The 22,963-nt window shown below is 38.6% G+C and overlaps 1 protein-coding gene across 1 annotated transcript; it reads left to right on the top strand.

Moving 5' to 3' along the window:
* The first annotated feature begins 16,412 nt into the window (after window positions 1–16,412).
* On the top strand, window positions 16,413–19,588 carry avpr1ab (arginine vasopressin receptor 1Ab). Its single transcript, XM_056245166.1, has 2 exons — window positions 16,413–17,522; window positions 18,790–19,588. Exons 1-2 carry the CDS (start codon window positions 16,655–16,657, stop codon window positions 19,191–19,193), a joined length of 1,272 nt encoding a protein of 423 aa, XP_056101141.1. The 5' UTR covers window positions 16,413–16,654; the 3' UTR covers window positions 19,194–19,588.
* Window positions 19,589–22,963: the final 3,375 nt, after the last annotated feature.

Raw genomic sequence — 22,963 nt, 5'->3', positions numbered from 1 at the left:
AATAAACAGCGCACTTACATATCGTCATTGACGCACACCAACTAAAACCACTCAGGAATAATTAGAACAAGGTAAATTCTCAGTACTCAAGCACTAACAGTCCACAACTGAACGGAGTTTCTATCCATTTCCTCATAACGCAGTCTGAGTTATGGCTGATGCAATACTTGCAATGAACTTGAGTAAGGGCAGGCCGCCACCTACTGGACGTAGGTGTAATGTTCCCACATTAACTATATACATGTTTGACTCATAGCGGGCCTTTTGTACACTCACTCTCCCTGCAGTCACTACGTTTACATGCAGCCAATTTTCGGGTTATGGTCGGGTTAAGGTCACTATTCGGGTTTCTGAAACATTAGGAATAACCCGTTTACATGCGTGAGCAGAGAGAGTTTCTCCTGTATACATGGAATTGCAATATCCCGATGTAAACGGCGACGCACGGTTAGCGTCAAGACGTACGGACAACCTTAATGGCGCTTTTCCACTGCATGGAACGGTACGGTTCGGTTCGGTACGGCACGCTTTGGCGCTTTTCCACTGCATGGTACAGTACGGCTCGGTTCGGTACGGCTCACTTATGGCGCATTTCCACTGCATGGTCCGGTACGGTACGGCTCGCTTCGGCTCGCTTTAAATGGTACCTGCTCTGTTGAGGTTCCAAGCGTACCGTACCGATACTAAAATGTGACGTGAAAACACAACAGATCACTGATTGGTCAGAGAGACAGAATCGTCACTATCAGCGTCATTGTATTTGCGACACGAGACACTAAACCCACTAGATTTAAATAGCCAGTAGACAACAGCCACCGCTGTAGCACCTGTTTTAAAACTACTTGCTTGACTTGCTTGAAGAAAAAAGAAAGAAAGAAAACTTCCATAAAAAAGAAATGGCTGAATCGTGGTCAGTGGACGAAGTGCAGACGTTCGTCTCGTTGGTTGCCGAGGAGCGGATAAACTATAACGGTCCATCTATAATCCCACCCACTTTGAAGCGGTACTAACTGCAGTGGAAAAGCAAACCGAGCTAAAGCGAGCCGAGCCGTGCCGTGCTGAGCCGAGTCGTACCAGCAGTGGAAAAGCGAAGCGAGCCGAACCGTACTGAGCCGTACCAGCAGTGGAAAAGCGCCATTAGACGCAATATGCGTCATTTCCGATTCTTCTTCCTGTATCCAAAGACAACCGCAGCAGCACGCGGATAATGAATAGTTTGGGGCAGATAGCGATCGCCTTTGTTTGCGCTTTGGTGCTGGTACTGACCTCGCTCCAAAAGTATGCTGTGCTGCGTCTTTTTTTACAGTCTATGGTCTCGCCATGTTTACTTCCGGTAGCACTATACTGCACGCGGGTTTTTGTATGCGCTGAGAAGTTCCTCTAGTCAAAAGACCAAGATTCCTTGCGAATAGAACATGCGCAGAACACAAATCAATGGGGATATCCCGATGCGCGTTTACATGACCAAAAATTCGGGTTAGAAAAGGGGTACCCCAGGTATCATATCCCGGTTTTTAAAATCCGGGATATGAGCATATTCGGGTTTTTGCCGGTGTTTACATGGCCGTGCGCGACCGGGTTATTGGCTGCATGTAAACGTAGTCAGTGTCTGGTCTCGTCGATACATGACTCACAGACTCTCCTTCAACCAACCTGCTACTTACCAGCTTCCCGATCCTTCTGAATCCATCCATCTCCAGTGTGACTGCTTCCTACCCATCTGCAAGAGAGAAAAGGACATTATCATTCAGCTAAGCCTGTTTAATGTTTCAAAGTAGGGCTGGACGATTTTGGCTAAAATCATAATCGCGATTAATCGAACAAGCTACCTCGATTACGATTATTGAACGGTTATTTAAAAAAAATCTTTCTCATATGTCACTGGCAAGGCTTATACTGTAAATATGTTCATGCATAATCCTATCTTTGTAATTCTAAAATAAGGAAACGCACAGATAGCTTTTAATGCTTATTTATTAAATATTTCAAACAATTGAATCAAACAAAGCATACAATGCTTGAAATAAAAACGTCTTATAAAAAAGTCATTACGTTTTAATGTAAAAAGAAAGTTTCCTAAAAATGTAGAAAATAGTTATTTTTGTAAACAAAATAAATTATTGTAAATATTGCCATCTTAAAAGTAAAATATAACTTGTATAAAACTAAAAAACTAATCCTTTTCATATTGTGTAGCATTTGTAAATGCTTGTGTTATCGAAACCTGCTTTGTGGAGTGGAGGCACTTGTTGCTGGGCGTTTGTCAGTCTCTCTTTTTTCGCGTGTTTCTTTGGTACAAGCGGCTCCTGTTGCTGAGTTGACTCAGTGTTTGAGTTCCCTTTCACACAGAGATTCCGGAAAATACACGGATAAAGCGACCCGGGATTTGACCCGGGTTCGTTTGATTTTGCTTCATTCACACTGCCAGTGATTTGCCGGAATCAGAGAGCGCGTTCACACACAACCCGTGTATGTTCCGGAAAGACACGTGACATCGATGTGACATGTAATGTCTCAGCAACGTGTATAGTTTGCTTATGAGCCGCGATTTCTCTCTGGAGAAACCACGCTTGTGCATTTTTTTTTTCTGATTCGATCATAAACTAGCGCATTGCGTACGTTTCACTAGCCTGCTTTCACTTCACTTCAGCGTCATCATTACGACACGGCATTGGTTACGGCTTTTGTTCACACAGCCCGCGTTCCGGGTCTGAACACGGCAATGTTACTAGGTCCCCAACCCGGCATCGATCCCGGCATCAGTCCCGGGTCCTGTTTGCGTTCACACAGAAGGCACTCTGGCAATTTATAAGCAAACTATACACGTTACATGTCACATCGATGTCATGTGTCTTTCTGGAACATACACGGGTTGTGTGTGAACGCGCTCTCTGATTCCGGCAAATCACTGGCAGTGTGAATGAAGCAAAATCAAACGAACCCGGGTCAAATCCCGGGTCGCTTTATCCGTGTATTTTCCGGAATCTCTGTGTGAAAGGGGCTTATTTGTCCCCAACCTGGCATCAATCCCGGGTCGTGTTTGCGTTCACACAGAAGGTGTTTGTTCTGCCAATTTCCCGGGATCAACGCGCTGTGTGAAAGGGGCTCATGTTGCTTCAATGTCGCAGACTGGACGGGGCGGAGTTACGTGACTACACATGCGGTAATATGTTTTAAAGGGGTCATATAAAGCCATTTTTGTACAAGCTAATATGATTCTTTAGGGTCTAAATTAAAAGTTTGTAATATACTTTAATTAAACATTCTCATTAGTTTTGTAAGAAAACACTTATTTTACCTGGTCAAAAACAGCTCTGTTTTCACCACGCCGTTTCAGTGCATATGACTTTAAATGATAATGAGCTTTGCTCACCCCGCCTCTCTGTTCTGTGCATACACCATTTGTAACTCGATACGACACAATAACCATAACGCGTTGTTCAGTATAAACGTGGGATTATGAATTATATTGAGAACGTCATACATAGAAAACATGCGTAATGTACCCTGAGTGTAAACCTTAGACGCATTCATTGTGAAGCGTGCAGCTAGCGATTTGCAAAGATTAATGTATTAATATAAAGTTTAATAAAACGTTACACTCACTTCAGTTGTTCTAGAGGTTCAGCAGGAACACGAATATCTGGTACCGATCCATTTTTCATGAGCAGCTTCTTAGCAAATCCAGCTTTATACCTCCTCGTTTATAAAGCAGTCTGGTGTGTGAAATGATTCGCGCAAACATGAGAGCATTGACGTTGCTCGTGGGGAATATTGCCTTCGAAAACAAACACAGCCACTGCGTCTTCAGCGGTTCAGATTAAGGAACATTAAAATGACTGCTGTGTTCGTTATTACACCCAAGAACAGAACACCACAATCGCTTAGACGCCATTCTGCTCATAGACAGTGCTCCAGCATATCAACAATGACCGCGCTGGTCCGCGCAGACTATGATTGACAGCTCCCTCATGAGCGAGGGCGGGTCTGTGTTGAAACGCTCCTGTTAATCAACAATCGTGGGAGGGGCGTGCGAGCTTGTGATGTCACAGGCTCGAACGGCTTGATTTGAGGCAGGGGAAAACATATAAGGAGATTAAAACAAAACCACTGGTTGGATTTTTATCATTATATGATGGTTGTGTACAGACACTGCCAACACACATTTCAGTACAATCAACTTGTAAAAGTGCATGTACCATTAAATGACCCCTTTAAAGGTGCTCTATGTAACTTTTCTACTAAAATGAATCCTTTTTTTATTGCCTGTGTGTGAAGGGGTTGTAATCACACATTAAAATGATCCACTTGTCGAGTTTTGCTATTACCTCTGAAGGCCAGTATTCCTATTTCTATGTGAAGTCTCCGGGTCGGATTTACCGCGAAATCCAACGGATGTGACGTGCATGCGCGCTCCCGAGCCTCTCTCCTTATATACAGTCTATTGTAGACGGTCAGGGAGTTACGTCCGGTTAAAGGCGCACGTTTTTCGGCTTATATCTCAGTCAATCTTTGATCAATATTCCCAAGACTCTAATCGTTCGTAGTGCTGGACGGGGCCTTTCGAACGAGCCCACCCCCGAGGTCCAACTCGCCCGGCTCCCCGAGTTATAGCCGTTCGAAATCGGGGGTCCCAGCGAACGGCGATCCGGTAGGGGGCATCCCTGAGGCCCGCCACTCTAGCGTTCGGGCAAGGGTTCCTGGGACCTCCTCCCCCGAATTTGAGCTCTCTGGGTCTTTGCGTTCCAGAGATACGACCGATTTTCTTCTGAGATCGTGACGTCACCGGCGTCCGCAATTTTGCAGCGCGCCCGATGGTTTTCTGCTAATATCTCCGCGAAAATACCACCAAAAACTATGGAACTTATATGGTTCTTTTCAGCTCGACTAGATTGTCCCAACGAGCTCGGTGCTCGCCAAATCCGTCAAGTATTCGCCGAGATATTTGCGTAATAGACGGTATTGTCTATGAGTTCAAGCACGAGCGCTCTTGTAAAATTTGGTTGCAATCTGAAACATCACCACTAGAGGCCGCTAAAAGTTACGTAGAGCACCTTTAAGGGGAAAGTACATTAACACACAGTGGGCGGAAATATTAATAGGATTAAAAAAACGAAATAACCGACATGGTAAAATTACGTCGGTTAAAAGCTCTGAATTTCGGTTTCGATTATTTTGATTAATCATCCAGCCTTATTTCAAAGTCATTTGATCCTTACCTGTGATCTCCGTCTGAGTATCCATCTGCACAAATAAACGTTAATAACTTACCATCCAGTCTGTTCCTTCTGTGAGCCCTGACACTGAACATCATCTTTTGTTTTTTCATGTAAGACCAAAAGTCGTACAGGGAGAATATGAAGAACAAACTGAATTCTTAATCTATTTATTACTGTGTTTCTTGGGGCCTGAAAGTTTAGTTGTGTATTTTTTTTTTTTTTTTACTATCCATGAAAACCCTCATCTGAAGTTAAGCAAAGTTGGTAACAAGCTCTTTGCTTTTTATATATGATCTTAAGAGAAAGAAAGTCTACTAAAAGTGATGATACACAGGGCAACTTTTAGGGCAATATTGCTGGGCAATGTTGCCGTCAACGGGCAACCAGATGAGAGACAGAGCCCACGACCGATCTAAATTATCCAGATAGAAATTTATGGCCCATTTTCAATGTGAAAGTGCCCAAGCAACAATCGCTCGGCAAGATTGCCCAGCAACATTGCTCAAAAAGTTGCCCTGTGTATCATCACCTTAAGAGTTTCCGCATCCCACGGGGTGCATGAGTCCAGAACTTTGATTAAAGAGTAGTTCAGCGAAAAAAGTCCTCGTTCACTCATCATTCACTCAGCCTTATTTCACTTCAAACCAATGCGGTTCTGTAGAGTTATTTAGCTCTTGCTACAAAATGACACTTCACATAAACCAGAGGCAATCAAGAAGCAAAATGGACAATAAAATTGACAAAAAAGGACCATGATTATGGCCAAAGGTGATGTGTGAACATCATTTTTGGCCAGGCTGTCACACAAAGAAATAATAAACACATGCAAAAACAAGAGAGAACCAATGAAATATGAATAATTTGAGATTTCTTTGTCTGGTGTCTCTTATACACAACAAGAAGAGTGTGAGATGTCTGCAGGTGTTATTTTAAAGAATGTTGGTTGACGGTAGCCATTGACTTCCATAGTATTTTTTCCCTACTATATTTTTATCGTTCATCGGCTGGAAATAATCGTTCTGAAAGTGATTGCAACGATATTGTTATAGTTGTGGTGTGAACTCTGTTATTCTTTTATATTTGGAACGATTTTATAACTATATCTTTATCGTTATATAGCCATGGTGTGAACGGGCCTTTAAGCAGAGAAGGTTTCCACCCATTTTTATCACTATGGATGCCAACACACAGATATAGAATACATTCATTATCCAACACTCGGTTGGATTAGCATCAATAGCGGATGAATAAATTCATCGTGAAACCATATTATATATTTGGCAGGGCAAACCAGCAGCTCCACTGGGATCTACAGGGTTTAAACAAACAGGTCGATGCTGAAAGCTAGAAATACTGATTTCCTATGTTAGTTCTGCTAAGTAACAGACATGCAAACACATTTCTCTGACATGTGAATGTCATGTGCCTATATCAATCGACAAATGGAGGTCATGTTGGATTAAGAGGGTTATGGTGTTTAGAGATGACCAGCCATTAAAGCTTAGCTCGAGAAAGAACAACACATACGTTTCATGTCTTTAAACAGAAACATAATGGTTAAATGCACAAAAGAGATCGAGGCCAAGTACCTCTCGAAGAGATAACCAGCCTCGCCCTCTTAAGGATTTCATGTTTAAAATTACAGGCATTGTAAATGAAGCAAAAGAAACCTGCAACACTGCAAATGCAATCACTATTCCACTGTAGATCTTTAACCACAATTCTCAAGTGTGTCCAGGCATTGTATAAGGCAAAACAAGCTTAAGCTCGGTGGTGAAAGAAAATGATCATCTTAAATTTTAAATATACAATCAACTTTGAAAAGTCATTTCAACTTGAAATTACATTACACTGACTTAAAAACGAGTTGAATCTTGTATAACTTAGAAAAAAGTTGAAAATTGCGCAACTTATTTTGATGAGTTAAAGCACTGTGAAAACATATGTTGTCATAACTTATTGATCATATAATTTTTTTTACACCAGAGCATTTGAGGATTTAGTAGACAGTCTTATTTTGAGCAACATATAAAAAGTGTTAGCAAGCATGCAGTGTTTTTTTGTCCACTTAAAATGTTTTGGAAAGATGTATTTGTCATCCTGTCTATCCTTCATATTTCTGTGAGATCTAATATGTATTATATTTATTAAAAACATTTCATATTTAGAAGAATTATATGTCACAATGTCACATTTATTTATATAGCACATTTCCAAGGCCAAGGCCTACCAAAGTACTTCACAATGAAAACACAAAGATAATATTCACAGACTGATACAATAAAAACACAATAAAATAACAAATGCTAAAAATAAAAGTACACATAGAATATAACATTCATCAAGACAGCTCCCCTGTGCCAAAAGCTACTTCAAACAAATCAGTCTTCAGCAATGATTTAAAAGTGGACAAGCTACTAGCAGTCCGCACAGCTACAGGCAGTGAGTTCCAGAGAGTTGGACCTGCCACTGAAAAAGCTCGATCACCACTGGATCTCCGTTTCGATCTAGGAACCTCCAGGATAATATATAGTTATAACCTCCAACATAATATATAGTTATATTATGTTTTTTTTTATTCTAGCATAGTAAAATAGCTTTCCTTGCATTTGAATTTACATTTACATCTGTATTATATACTGTATGTATAGTCAAGTCAAGTCGTCACCTTTATTTATATACCGCTGTATACAATACAGATTGTTTCAAAGCACTTTTACAGTGATAACAGGAAAATAATGCAACAAAGTTTGTTTCTGCTGTACAGCAGATCTGAGAAAATAGCAGCTTAAGTAAGTTCAGTGATGGTTCATTTTTGTTGTAAAAACGTATTTAATTCATTTATATATACTGTATACAGTATGAGAAAACAGTGATGTCCTCGTCCAGGCCTGCGTTTCCCAAAAGCCTCGTAAGCTTAAGTAGATTTTAAAACAATTGCCACCAATGGTCTCTAAGATCAACTTTGCTCAAGAGGCTTTTGAGAAACGCAGCCCGCTCAGTTCAGCTGAAGTCAGTTCAGTGTTGATTCAGTTTTGTTGAAAAGATCATTCATTATTAAATTAGTTCATTTAGTCAATAAAGCAGTTCTGCAAATATTATGTCATCGTCCAGCTATTGGTGGGTGTGTGAGACAAAAAAAAAAATCGAAATCAAGCTTAACTCCCCCGAGGACAACGTAATTTGGTTTCTGAAAATGCTCTTAGAGTCACTCACAATGAGGAGGACAGTCCATTTAAAATCGTCTCACACACAACACACATTTTCAAACCTTTAAAAATAAGGTGAGATTGACTGCGTGACTGAGTAAAACTATTGCACCTATTCCATTTCCCAACAAACAAGATTTAGATCGAACAGTTTCAGTTCTTTCTAATTGATTGAATCAACCGATAATCCACCCAGTGACTCCTGATGTAAAAGTGTGCTTGTGGAGGACACAGCTATTGTAGGATTTGAATTCGAAACAGCAGGTCCATTGTGAAGATCTTTATAGATCATTTATTAACCACTATATTCCAGAGTTTCCACACACAAAGAAATGAACTGCACTGCAAACCCAGAACCTCCAACAGACCTTATCAGAGCCCTAAACACTGTCCTCAAACACCATCTGGGAAAACTACCAGAGATAAGTGTGTTTATGAAATATGATCATAGCATGTGCTACATACTCTGGTGCACTTGTGATGAGATGAAGTGCACCACTTCTTTATTAAAGACACTTTACATGAATAGGGAACAGAGAGCTGCTTTGTGGAGTCAACCTCAGGAGGTCAAACTAAATATTATAGCCAGTTTACTTTCTTCGCTTTTGTTTCTTTTTATGTTTCATTTTTTTTAACCCCGTTACCAAAATATGAGAATTTTAAAACAATGGCAGAAAATTTACACAAAATTACTAAATCAGTGAACATTAAATAATTAAAAGAAGCATATCAAATAAAATAAATTTAATTTAATTCAATTTAATTCAATAAAACAGGCAAAATGGGTACCTTAGGTGCATGAATTGAACTATGAATTAAATATGTCATTTTTTTTCTCCATAATTTCAATTGTTGGCTATAGTCAAGAAAGGAAGAAATATAGTTTATATAACATACAAAACAAACATGTGCTATTTGTTTTACTGCTTTAAAATAGGTCACTAAAGTGTACCATATTGCGATATAGAACACATTACACGAAAAAAGAAGTCAGAAAAAAGCCTTCTACACATCTCCATCACACAAACCCCCACCGAGAGACCATTTTGATTCCGGGAATAGGTCCAGCCCAAACCCTTCAATTTCAAACAAGATAGGTAATTTCAGAAGGAAATAGAGAGGGAGAGAGAAAGGGTTGGGGGAAAGAGAGAGAAAAGAGAAAATTGGCAAAGAGATTCTTGTGCATTGAGCAAAATTGTCCCAATTTCATTCAATTAAAACTGATTGTCACAAAGCATTCTGTCATAAAAAGGGTGATAAATAAACTGTGTTGTTCAAATGAAAGTCCTCCGGCATGCTGGGGTTCTCTGATCAGATTCATTCATTTATCTCAACAGGCAGTATAAACAGACTTAATATGAAACGCACACACACTCCACATGCTTCGGCTCAACGAGATGAAGAGAGGTTGTGAAATGTGCAGTGAGTGTAAAGGCTTGGGTTTTATTATGTATTGGCTTTCATTAATGAAAGATGGACAATCAAACACAAAATACTAGAGATTATAGCAGGAAGGTTAAGATCTCCAGTACATGAACATGCCATAACTCAAAAATCAAAACAGTCAAGGATGAAATATTAAACAGGTATTAAATAGTTCAATGAATAGTCCCATCTAACTATTTTAATATGAATTGTGCACTATATTCTTCTTAAAAACTCTTGACCTGTCACTTATAAAAGACAGCAGCATTAACATTCCTGAAAAGTTTCTGTTCTACAGAAGAAAGAAAGTCATAGCGGTTTGAAACGACATGAGGATGAGGATGATGACAGAATTTCCATTTTCGGGTGAAATATCCATTTAAATCCTCTAGGAAAATAGCCGCTTCTGAGACATGCTAAATGAAACTCACAAAGCACCTCTGGTGAAGTATTTTGCTAAATGTCTTTCTGTCACTCAGCCAAGCACTGCTGATAAGAAAAAACAACCTCAATAACAACAAATTGTGAAAAACCAGAGAAGAACTGTGTGCGTTCTGGTTATGTGAAAATGGGCATGTCTTTATTGGCCTTTTTCTCTTAGATCCCTGGTGAATTACTCTCAAATGTTCTGAATCACAGTCAACACATTATTTACAGGTCCAACAGTCTTGTCGGTCTCTCGAAATGTCTAGTAAAAGTGTGGCTCACTATGTAAGTTTGATTTCGCCATGCACGGAAGAAAAAAGAAAAAAGGTTATTGCGACTTTTTATCTCACAATTCATACTTTATAAAGTATTTTTTCCCGCAATTCTGACTTTATTTCCTTTTGCCCTCAGAATTGTGACATATAATGTATAATTGCAAGTTATAAAGTTCAAATTGTGAGATACATTTTTAAAAAATATATATATTTTACTTTTTATTCCGTGGGCTCCATACTTCACACAAAGTAAAAAGGGTAGAATGGAAGGAAAAATAACCGAAACCGATTAGAAAAGATGATAAAGGTGGTCTCTGTTGTGACGCTGAAGTCGACACAATTTGAAGAGAGAATTTGAAAAGAATTTGATGTGAACTGAAAAGAAACGATAACCATGTTACTTGGGTAAATCTTTTTAAGGTATATCCCACAAGCATAGAATTAAATGTGGCCATGACCATATTCTTTGTTTCAGAGTCTTGTTTGCATCATAAAGTGCATCAGAATTCTCTCAGCTAACATTACAGCCGCGAAACTGCTCATTTGCTCTGCTAATCTCTCCGAGTGAACAGTTCTCCTGTGACTGCATGGAGAAACAAAACCCCATTAAGCCTCAAAAACATGCAAAACGTTCTCAAGTTAGCGTTTTGTAATGTTTGTGGATAGCAGGAGAAACCTCTTTTGATGGACTGAGCAAAGCTTTGGTAATAAAAATGCGTTAATAAAACCGACACAGACTAAAAAAATACATTCTTCATATCATTGCTTCTAGACTGAGACTTTAATGACATAATTTTCTCTCAAGGCCTAAGGGAAATAGAGGTCAGTTTAAGGTCTCGGACCATCACTTCATCCATCATAGGCTGTTGGTCAAGAATGACACAAAACAGACGGACTTGACAGAGAAAAACTATACATACAGCAGTAGTTCACATAACTCACTGGAAATTAGCAGGTCATGATACAGAAGGTTTTGGAACGGGTTGGAACCAGTTTCCTATCTCATGATCTGTAGCTTAATCTCATTTGTGTCTGTAAACGTTGTGCTTTACGGATAGGTTACGAAGCAAACGAGATTTTCTATTTCCATTAATAGCAACTTAAATTTCTTTAAGTTTTTGTAGAGTTCAGAAGAATTGGAATGTAGTCATATAAACTACCTTATGGTTCCTTTATAGTGCTTTTATCTCATTTTAGGAGTTTGACAGACCCAGTCCCCATTCACTTCCATTGGGAAAAAAATGAGGGTACATTCTTCAAAATAACTCTTTTTGGGTTTCACATTAGAACAAGATAAAAAACAGGTTTACACAACTTGCACTTTCTTGCCTATATTTTACTTTCCTTCTCCTTTTAACTGAGATAGATATGTCGACCTTCAAACACCCTGAGCTTTAATGAAATTTAAAATCTCTCTTTACATCTGTCTGTTTCAGAGCAATAATGACCTGCGAGGAAATTACCAAAGACATCCTTCAAAAGTGTCTCTTTTGCCCCAGAATCGCCCTACATGCTCTCTGTTTCACTTTCTCGGTTTCTCACTTTCTTTAAATTAATTATATAGTTCATGCAAGGCAGTTTCAATCACACAAACAGTAACTGAACACATACTTTACACATACCGTTTAGTTTATACTTTGAATCGCATGTTTGCTTTTCCTGAAAAGGCTTACATACACACATGCTCACACTCAAACACTTGCATCCCATATACAGGGTGTGAGGGAAAAAGCCCATTGTTGATGAATGATTGCTATTCTGTGATCATTAATCCTTGTAGGCTCATGTACCTAAACAAATGCATCACAACTGTCACTGTTAAAATACAAAACTATGGCATTAACCACAAATTTAAACCAACCTCAGAAAAAGCGAAATCTCTAGCCAGCAGCTTTATGCATATAAATTGGACATTAAACATTATGAAACTGTGAAAGAGGACAGAAATTAAAATTCTTGTTTATTTACTCTTTCGCACACATCTCTGTCCGTACCTTCACAAATGCATCTTTCTCTCTCTGTCATGGTTTCATTACAATGAACAGCAAATGGGCTTCACAGCTGCTGTTTTGTGGGAAGACACAAGCCAAGCCACGGTAACAAGGTTAAGGATATGTGGGCTGGGAGATACAGACAGAGATGAGGGATGTGTGATCTTTAGATCTATTCTTGCCTGAAGATTGCCCTCATGTTCTCTAAGAAGGAGACACATTTCTTTTAATCTGTCGGTGCCCACTGTAGTGCTGCCTACATTCTCCCTATCCAACACTTCATCTGCAAATAATTCATCTCTGAACAACTATAAACATCTGAATATCCTATAGTGAACATCGTTAAAATGACTACTGCAATTTGTGTACAATGCCTTGCCTTAGATATAATGACCTGCGCAGTCCAATCCCACAAGTGACATTACCACCAACATTACAAAGAAATAGCCTCAGCCCCTGAAAGCACACACAGAATGCCCACATTCTGCCCCCCCCCCCCCCCCCCCCCCCCCCCCCCCCCCCAAAAAAGGCAAAAACTTGCTGAAATCCCCTACTCCAATCTGATTGGCTGGCTTTACGTATAGGCCGTGAGACAGAGGGTTGATTGGTACCATTTTGAGGGATTAAACCGCATGGTGATTTTTGTGTAGGTATATGACCCTGTATTTGAAAAATGTGTGATAGCATTAGATTCAAGGTAGTTTTTGGTTACGGAGGACGATTTTCAAAAATATGTCAAGAAAAAGGATAAAGGAATTTATCTTTAAATAAATTTTAAATTTTATAAATTTTTATAAATTTTTATAAATTTTTATAAATTTTTATAATAAAAAAATAAAAAAAAATTTGTGAGGACAGTAATTCTGATAACATGCATATTATACATATTATACTATTTTATCTCTATAGCCTGCATCCTCTGAACAATCTTTGAACTTTCTATCACAGCACTTCTTATGTTACTTGATGACCTGCTCTGTTGTATTCCTCATTTGTAGGTTGCTTTGGATAAAAGCATCACCTATATTGAAGAAATGTAAATGTGCCTCTTTTAGGGCCCTAGGACACAGTGGTGATTGCAGTCAATGTATGCGTCATGCAGAATTATTGAATTCATCTGTCCATAATGAAGGCTCATCAGGGAAAGGGGACTAAAGAGCATCAGCATCCGAGACAGACAAACAGTTACTCCCACACGACTCCCTGTCCTATCTGGAAACACCCTAAATCGTCCTCTGAACGTCACAATTTGTACTGCCACCAAGTGCTCAAGGCACTTACCCCAGGTCATAAAACTGCAGAAACCTTTTAGTTAATCTGCCTCTTCACAAGTGTTCAAAGAAAACACCACTCTGCATAGCAATTTATAGCATAGCTTTCGACTGTCCTCTTTTCCCACCAAACCTCCACGGCAGTGATCTGCAGAATAAGAGGACAAGAAGTATTTCAGAATGTTTTCATCCACTTAGCAATGATAAAAAAAAGTATCCAATGAAATGGCTTGACAAATGTTTTATTTCCTATTGAAACAGTACGTTTTGGACAGTAAGTGTCAAATAGGCTTTTTAAAACATAATTTGCTACTTGCTAGTCAGTTGCAGGTTTTATTAGTGGGACGGACATTCTCATTCCAGAGAGCATTTGATTGGACAAAAATGTGTGCAGGAGGATGAGTCATCAATATTTTTTGTTTCATTTTACCAAATGAGAGAACCAACACAATGCATCTTTGCTGTAAAAGAATTGAAGTTGTAAATAAAACCAAGAGTCCATTTACAAGAAAATACAATTTCTGTTTTTCTTCTTCAAAATATCACATTTATTTCAATGTGTTACTGGCCATATTTCTAAATTACATCATGTGACATGTATTAGGACTTTCTAAATTAGTAAATCCTACACCAAGTTTTACAAATGTAGATTCAACACCAAAGCCTTGCTTAACTCTTATTTGTGCTTCAAGCAAACATCCTTCATAATCATAACTGCATGAATAGCTGTGTGAATCATGGGTGATTAGGCTCCTGCTCCTCATTAACTGCACTTTAATTGGAGATGTTCTGACATCATCACTGTCATAATAAGACTTATGCTGCATCTGAAATCGAATACTTCCCTATAGTATGCGGAAAACAGTATGGCAAAAAGTCCCCAAATGACCTACAACTTCTGAAGTGCGCATTCAATGGACACTACTATCCCATGAGGCCACGGGAGAGGATTTATGAAGGGCAGTGAGGTGACGCAACTGACGCTGGTAGGTCACGTGACAATAATGTAGTACGTCTAAATTTCATTCATACTACCCACACTCACACTATATAGGACTTGTTTATGGTCGCGAAGTAAATTCATGTTCAAATGTAGTACCTACTCATGTGATTTTGAACTCAGCTTTATTTTCTATAAGTGTTTAAGCATAACAAGTGAGATTTAAGTATTGTGTACAAACCTTTGTCCGCATCTCTGGTTCTAAGTGACCACATCTGGCTCATGAAAAGCGGTGGTTGCTTCATCATTGTTGAAAACATTGCAGCTGAAATAACATGGATTAGTACAAGTTGCGAAATTTGATGGCATGATTTTTTTAAATGTGCAATTAGGTATGTATTGTAAACATTTTACACCAAAATCAGAGTGTATTTTGCAGTTTGAATACTTACCCCACCTTGCACTCTATTTACTCCTTTTCTCATGCTCACACACACAAATGCACATTCTCTATTAGACACACACACATTGATGCTCAGGATAGATATAATGCTCAGTTGTGACCCCAAAGGTCAGCGTCAAATAAACAAGGTGAATTGAACATTTATCTGACATTGAATTCAAAATCTATATTATGTTCAAACTCATTATTTGACTTTACTCCATATATATATATATATATATATATATATATATATATATATATATATATATATATATATATATATATATATATATATATATATATATATATTACATTGATGATAATGGATGCCTGTTGCTGCATTAACATGTAATGCAGTGAGATCATGTGACAACAAAGTATGTGTAATTTATAGTATTTCACAATCACAGCAGTGTACTGTACATACTGTGCAGTATCAGTCTCCATATTCCTTTCAAGTATGTTTGGTGGTTACACTACAATTTGGACACGAAAGGATCAAAATTAAATACAGGACTGAGATGTGTCTCACTTTTTTTCTGGCCAGTTATTGATAGTGAGCAAGTAATGCCAAGGTTGCAACAACTATATTGGATTCAAATGTCTCTTGCTTTCTCATACACATGCATGCTTGGTATAAATCTGACTACACAAGTCCCTGTTGTCAGCTGACATTAGTTCAAGATCTGAGTGTGTGCACAAGCTCAATGCATTTTTCCTTAACTATATTAAATTTGTATTTCGAACATGACTAGTTCAAATTAGAGAATTTGTTAAACGGTTTCCCTTTGTCATTACCAACAATCGGGGTTCCCACAGAGAAAACACAAGTGAAAAACAAGACTATATTTCCAAAATGGCAAACCACCTATTGATTTATATAAAGCTAATTATTTATAACTACTACAGATGGTACAACTAAATGAAAACTTAGAATAAAAAGGCTTTGTAAAAACTTTGACATATATGATTAGTATGTCAACGTACAATGAAACGTAACGCGCTCGGTTGGTTCCAATTAGGGCGCGCGGCGCGCGTACTTACATCTACTGGTGCTAAGGTTGTTTTCATGTTGTTTAGGGGCGTGGCGTGCAGTTGAGGATAGGGAGGCGGCTCTTGAGCTTGCCAGCCTCTATATTGGGGGCTGGATTTAAGGAATGCAACACTTATCAGACAATCCTCATGACATTTGTGAGTCAGATCACCACAATTGAGGCACAGTTATGTGGACTACCAGAATATGATCCGTGTCTCTGAAACTTAAATGCATCAGTCCTTCCCAGTCTAAGTGTGCTCACTTGGGGACTCTGTGGGGATCCCGATCGGTTGCCTCTTACGCACAAGCAAGTGCGCAATGAAACCCATGAGGTAGCGCGCGCGCGCTTCTACATATACCCTAGAGAGCGTATGCGCTTTTACGCATGGGAATCACAGTTCGTTTCCAAACCCAACCATGAGCAACACGTCGCACCAAATCGCCGCGAGCAACGACACCGACCCGTACGGCAGGAACGAAGACGTGGCCAAAATGGAGATCACGGTTTTGAGCGTCACCTTCCTCGTGGCGGTCATCGGAAACCTGTGCGTGCTGCTGGCCATGCACAACACCAAGAAGAAGAGCTCGCGCATGCACCTGTTCATCAAGCACCTGAGTCTCGCGGACCTGGTGGTGGCTTTCTTCCAGGTTCTTCCACAGCTCTGCTGGGAGATCACCTTCAGGTTTTACGGACCAGACTTTCTTTGCCGGATTGTCAAGCATCTCCAGGTCCTGGGGATGTTCGCGTCCACTTATATGATGGTGATGATGACCCTGGACCGCTACATCGCCATCTGCCACCCTCTGAAGACCCTCCAGCAGCCCACGCAGCGCGCCTACATCATGATCGGGTCCACTTGGCTCTGCAGCCTGTTGCTCAGCACCCCTCAATACTTCATCTTCTCCCTGAGCGAGATCCAGAACGGCTCGGATGTGTATGACTGCTGGGGACACTTCATCGAGCCGTGGGGCATCCGAGCCTACATCACCTGGATCACCGTGGGCATCTTCCTCATCCCTGTAATCATCCTCATGATCTGCTACGGGTTCATATGCCACAGTATCTGGAAGAACTTCAAGTGCAAGACCAGGAGAGGCTCCCCACACAGCACTAAGAACGGGATGATTGGAAAGGCGTCTGTCAGTAGCGTCACCATCATCTCAAGAGCCAAACTAAGAACGGTGAAGATGACATTCGTGATTGTTTTGGCGTACATTGTGTGCTGGGCTCCGTTCTTCATCGTGCAAATGTGGTCAGTCTGGGATGAAAACTTCTCCTGGGATGGTAAGACGCCATAGGGTTACACATATTAAATGTAAATATATATTTAAACACAATATTAAGTGTAGCTACAAATTATTCGAAGACTTCCAGGTGGTCGAAGCATTTCTTTTAGTAATTTTCTGGATGCGAGCGGTTAAGGTTCGTCTTTTTGCGCCCCTAGTGCCATGTTTTAAAGATGTTTAAACAAAACGTGAAATATTTTTTTATGATAAATGTTTTGTGTAATTCTATAAAAACCGTAAAAAAATTGACAAACTTTAAGTTTTTTCGACGTATGCTACCGTCCAAAACGCACGGGGATCGGGCAGTTCTTGATATGGTTACGTGACGCGAAAAACCTACACATATTTTGCGCACTCTGTGTAACTTGGACAACGGTTGTAGTCACAATAACAAAAATCTACATTAGATAAATAACACATCTTTTTCTTTGATTTCATTTTGAGGGTTTTAAAGCCCATCATTCCTTTTCCTTTCAAGTGTAATTCGGTTTTCAAAGCCTAATTCTGGCATAAAACGAACCAAGTGTAACTACAGGCATCTCCAAAAAATAACTGCATACATGTTGTTCATTTTCCTTACTAATGGGAATCCTAATGGTATTTCTATAAAAATGAAGAAGCGCTCCTAATGAGACCAAACAATAAGAATTAGCTAAATAAGATCATACTGCATTTTGCTTCAGTGTATTTTTCAGAATTTCAGTTTATCCAGGAAGATCTTATCTGCCTCTGAGGGCTCTTTTTTGAATTCCATTAGCATTCCTTTGAGATTAAAGGATACAGGGGCTTGTATTACTGTTTTTTCATTATTGTCAGTGTTTATATACTGTACCATTACATAATGCTCCTTATATAAATCTAATATTGTTTTATTGGAAGTGCATCTTCCAATATGGATAAATACTTGTACACCACGGAAGGAAAAAAATGATTGATTACCTAATATTTTTTCTTCATAAATCTGAGAGGGCGTATACCTTTTATTCAGGAGAACTGCATAATCAGATTGCACAAAACTACAGTGCAAGATTTGATTATTATATGAGTCAAAACAGATTTCAGTTCAATGTTAGAGCTTCAAGAGAGAAAATACAAATAAAACACATTAAAAATGACAAAATACATTACGCAACAGTAGTTCAACCTGCAATCACAATTCCTAAACCTGTAAATGCATCAATTTTTCCCAGGTCTGAACCTGCAACCTTCCAGTTATCAGACCAAATCTTTAACCACAAGGCTAACGCCATCTTATTTCTTCTCAGATTCTGAAAATGCTGCAGTGACCCTCTCTGCCCTGCTGGCGAGTCTCAACAGCTGCTGTAACCCGTGGATCTACATGCTCTTCAGTGGTCACCTCCTCTACGACTTCTTAGGCTGTTTCTCCTGCTGGAACAAACCCCAAAACACGTTCCACAAAGAGGACTCGGACAGCAGCTTCAGGAGGAACACCCTCCTGTCCAAGCTGACTGCTGCCCGGACCAAAGATGGGTTCGACTCGTGGAGAGACCCGTGCAACTCCCGAAAGTCCAGTCAGTCTGTAGGTTTAGACTATTCCCGCAAATCCAGTCAGTGTTTGCAGCTTGACTGCTCGCACAAATCAAGTCAGAGCGTTTCTATGGAGCCCGATGGGATGGGGATGAATAAAGACATGAAAATAAATGTATAAGTATATCTAGTAAAACCATTTTATCACACATAATGAGGATTTCCTTACAAAAGATACAAATTAAGTGGTGCAAGTCAGCTCATTTTCTGCTTGTATATAGGTTCCTTACTTAAAAACTTGAAATATTCATGGTGGAAGTAGAATCATTTCATAATACCATGAATGAGAATCTACTGAGGAATGTTGTGTTCATTCTTATAAGTGAATCATTTGTTTTACAGCACATCATGTTGTGTTGTACTTTCCTTTATGGATAAAGTCTGTGACTTATTGGTGAGAACCTCAGCTTCATTTCTTAGGCTGATGTGTGTCTTATTTGTTTACATCGATAACACAAAGCTCGTTTTGATTGGGTGGGAGCAAAAGAGTGTATAAGTGTGTACGTTTCATGTGTCAGTTTTGTGACTGACAAATAAATATAATTTGATATTAGCACTGTATAACTTGAGCTGTATCTTGTATTGGTCGTGCCAATCTTTAACTGAGCAAAGTATGAGCTTGTCTGGTGTTTGGCGAACTGTTTATGTAAATGTAAAGAATTTTGTTGTGTCAAAAAACAGGTAAAGAGAATAAATCTCAATATATGTAAATATATAAAAATCTCAACAAAAGCAAATAAAACATGCGAATTACAAACTGTCTATGAGTGTGTGTGTGTGTGCACAAGTTTCAATGCCTGAAGCTACTCGTTTGGTTAACACATTACCCATCATCCTTGTAACAGACAGGCTGAAAAAATGCTTGATTGACAGGTCTCCTCCAGATTCAGACGTACTTTATTAGTAATAATGACACAGAGATCAAAGAACGATAAATATAAACTTAATTAAGTTGGAGAGCTGTGGGAATAATTATCCACAGTGGAAACCAGTGTCTGCAATCTTGGTTGCATAATGCAGAACCAGAACACTCTCTTATTACACAGTCTCTTTCGCCCTTAATTACACATAACTGAATAACGTCTAATGTATCACATTTTATTGCATTACATAACAAAATAATCAAACCAAATGGCATCTGAAACCAAATAATGCCTATAGAGTGCATTAGTGGCCATCCACTTTTTCAGCGGCGCTGGTTCAGGAAGTATTTTTCCCCCATTCATTTCTCTAATAGGGGTTTTAAAAGTATTTGTTTAAGTGTTAAACCGGGAAACAAGTCAATCAAATACGAGGTAAATCATAAGATTACAAACTTTGATTTGAAGCAATAAATCTGACGAAAACACAAAGGTACCAGAACTTAACGGCTTTAGTGAGGGAAATAACTACAATCCCATGAATCACTGTAAACTGCATAATATCTATATTAAGATAGTTAAAGGGGAAGTTAAAGGGGATGGAGAAATATAAACTCTTTTAAAAATGTTGATTATATATATATATATATATATATATATATATATATATTAAGTTATAAGTAACTTATATATAAGTTTATTGTAATAAAATATGCACTTTTGGCAGCTCTTTTGGCGCATTTTGCTTGTTTTGACTCTGATTTGTGGAATTTTATGTAGCCTACATAATCATGGATAATGTAGTTTTCATGACGAATTCCGCTGTCAAACATGATTATTTTAAGAATAAGTTGAAATAATGTGGGCTAAGAGCTTCAACAAAAACAAATACCATCGATTAACAACCTTTCAGCTCACAGCAGGCCTGTCTTTAAAGGTTTATCGTTAAAAATCAATTTCCTTATTGAGAAAAGGTTTAAAAAAAGCTTTTTTACTTCTGGAACCCAACTGTTGTGCACTATAGTTTTACTTAGAACTAACTTCACTTTCCTGAGTCATTATTGCATTGATTTTTTTTTTTACCAACTGGCCTCAAGGTGCTTTTTCGTGGATGTATGAAGTCAGGTATTTTAAAGTTCACAGACACACACACACACACACACACACACACACACACACACACACACACACACACACACACTTACTTAAAAATAAAGGTTCTTTATTTAGCATTGATGGTTGCATGAAGAACCTTTAACATCCATAAAAACTTTCCATTGAGTTTTTTTATAGTGGGAAAAATAAGTCCTTTAGACTATTAAAATGTTCTTCACACTATGAAAAATTACTTTTCACAGGTTCTTGGTTCTTCTTTGTTTGGAAGCTTTACAAGGATACTAGAAGAGTAACCACAGGTATAGTTGATCACATTTACTATCTATAATATAACAAAAGTCTTTTTATGAAATGTTTTGCTTAATAAATTGCATGTGATGTTCATCATAATTTAATCGACGTGCTTAAAAGCATCTGCTAAATAATACATGTAAATGAAAAATGTGCTTATGCTATCTTTATTTAAAATAAATACCACTTGGATTGATATTATCTAATGCAATGACATTTTAAGTGTGTTTTAGGTATTTTGGGGCCACTGATATGTGTGAGTGTGAGAAAATCTGGCATAACGCACCACTATGCATGTGAAAGGTTGATCCTTTACATCTGCTTCAATCTCAGTGCGGTTTACATTTAAACTCCCATCATCTCCCACAGCTTTCTCTTATCTGCGTAAAATGAAAACCCAAGTGGCTCCAATCTCTCAATCTGGGTCTTATCAACAGGTATGTTCCGGCTAAGCTGGTCACATAATGCGGGATTCGTCTTTGGATCTGAACACCACTGGCAAGCAATCAGCGTTTTATTATAGGATTGTAACCCAATTGATAGGTAATGTCAGGCTCATCTTTTAAACTAAATGTTGCTGACGGTCAAAGCCTGCCTTGTTAATGAGTCAAACAGGAAAGGTTCGTTGTTTTTTAGGCAGCAAATCTAATAACGGCAAGGGCCATGTGGACTTTGAAAGACATTAAAAATATAAAAAGAGCCAGGAGGGAGGTTCCATCAAAACTGGTGGTGCGCTCAAACACGGCACACACACACACACACACACACAGAAATAAATCACGCCAGGATATACATTGTAAAAAAGTACAAAACCTAAAAAGTTTCCTTGCTATATATGGTGAATAACTGTAATGGCATTTAATGTAATTTAACAAAAAACACAGTTAAATTGACAGTTTTGGGAAGAGAAAAAGAGCATGTCGTCTTTTAATTTACAGGTAAAAACCGAATATTGAAATAAATTGATAATTTGGTTAAATTCCATGTGTTCCATGTGCTAAATTAATATTTGATCATGTTTTGCATTGATACTGTGCACATTCTATTAAACTCAGTTGTGATTCATAATGTTGTTTCTCATTACCACCTTTGTTTTTATGGTGGTTGTCAGTATTATAAAGGTACAAAGGAGATTTCAGTACTATAGGTTGGTATATTAGTAAAAGAAATATAATTTTTTTTACTGTAAATATACTGTAAGTTAATTCCGTAAGTTCATTCTTGTAAAACCTTTGTTCTTCCCGTAACGTTCTAACAACCGTGACGTTTTAACAGTAAATTTCACAGTGCACTTATTCTCATCAAGAAGGCTAAAAAATGTATTTACAGAATTTAGAGGCTCACTCTGCCTGGTCACGCTTTTTCCAAATTAGATCCAGAAGGTTCTAGAGTAGATCCAAGGCTTATCTTAGACTCTTAAACTACATGACCCACAATCTGAAAGTTAAATGTTCATTGGCACGAACGGTCCCATTCATGAAGAACCTCGGAAAAGTTCTTTGAGGAAGCAAAAATCATTCTTTTATGGCATTGCAGTGAAAACCCTGAATGTTCCCATTACCTTTAATTATAGAGTGAAGGAGGCCTTTTCATGAAGATTTTCATTAATGTGTCACCTTCTCTT

This window comes from Rhinichthys klamathensis, unplaced genomic scaffold (genome assembly GCF_029890125.1).
Source record: "Rhinichthys klamathensis goyatoka isolate OS25496 unplaced genomic scaffold, OSU_Roscu_1.1 h1tg000029l_1, whole genome shotgun sequence".
NCBI classification, from domain to species: Eukaryota; Metazoa; Chordata; class Actinopteri; order Cypriniformes; family Leuciscidae; genus Rhinichthys; species Rhinichthys klamathensis.
The sequence above is the reverse complement of the archived record's forward strand: the minus strand, read 5'-3'. Positions and strand labels throughout refer to the sequence as shown.

Excerpts from the sequence above, each read along its gene's own strand:
- avpr1ab (XM_056245166.1), top strand. The coding sequence starts at position 16,655 with ATGAGCAACACGTCGCACCAAATCGCCGCGAGCAACGACACCGACCCG. Across the intron at positions 17,523-18,789 it reads TGAAAACTTCTCCTGGGATG|ATTCTGAAAATGCTGCAGTG; the intron begins GTAAGACGCCAT and ends ATTTCTTCTCAG.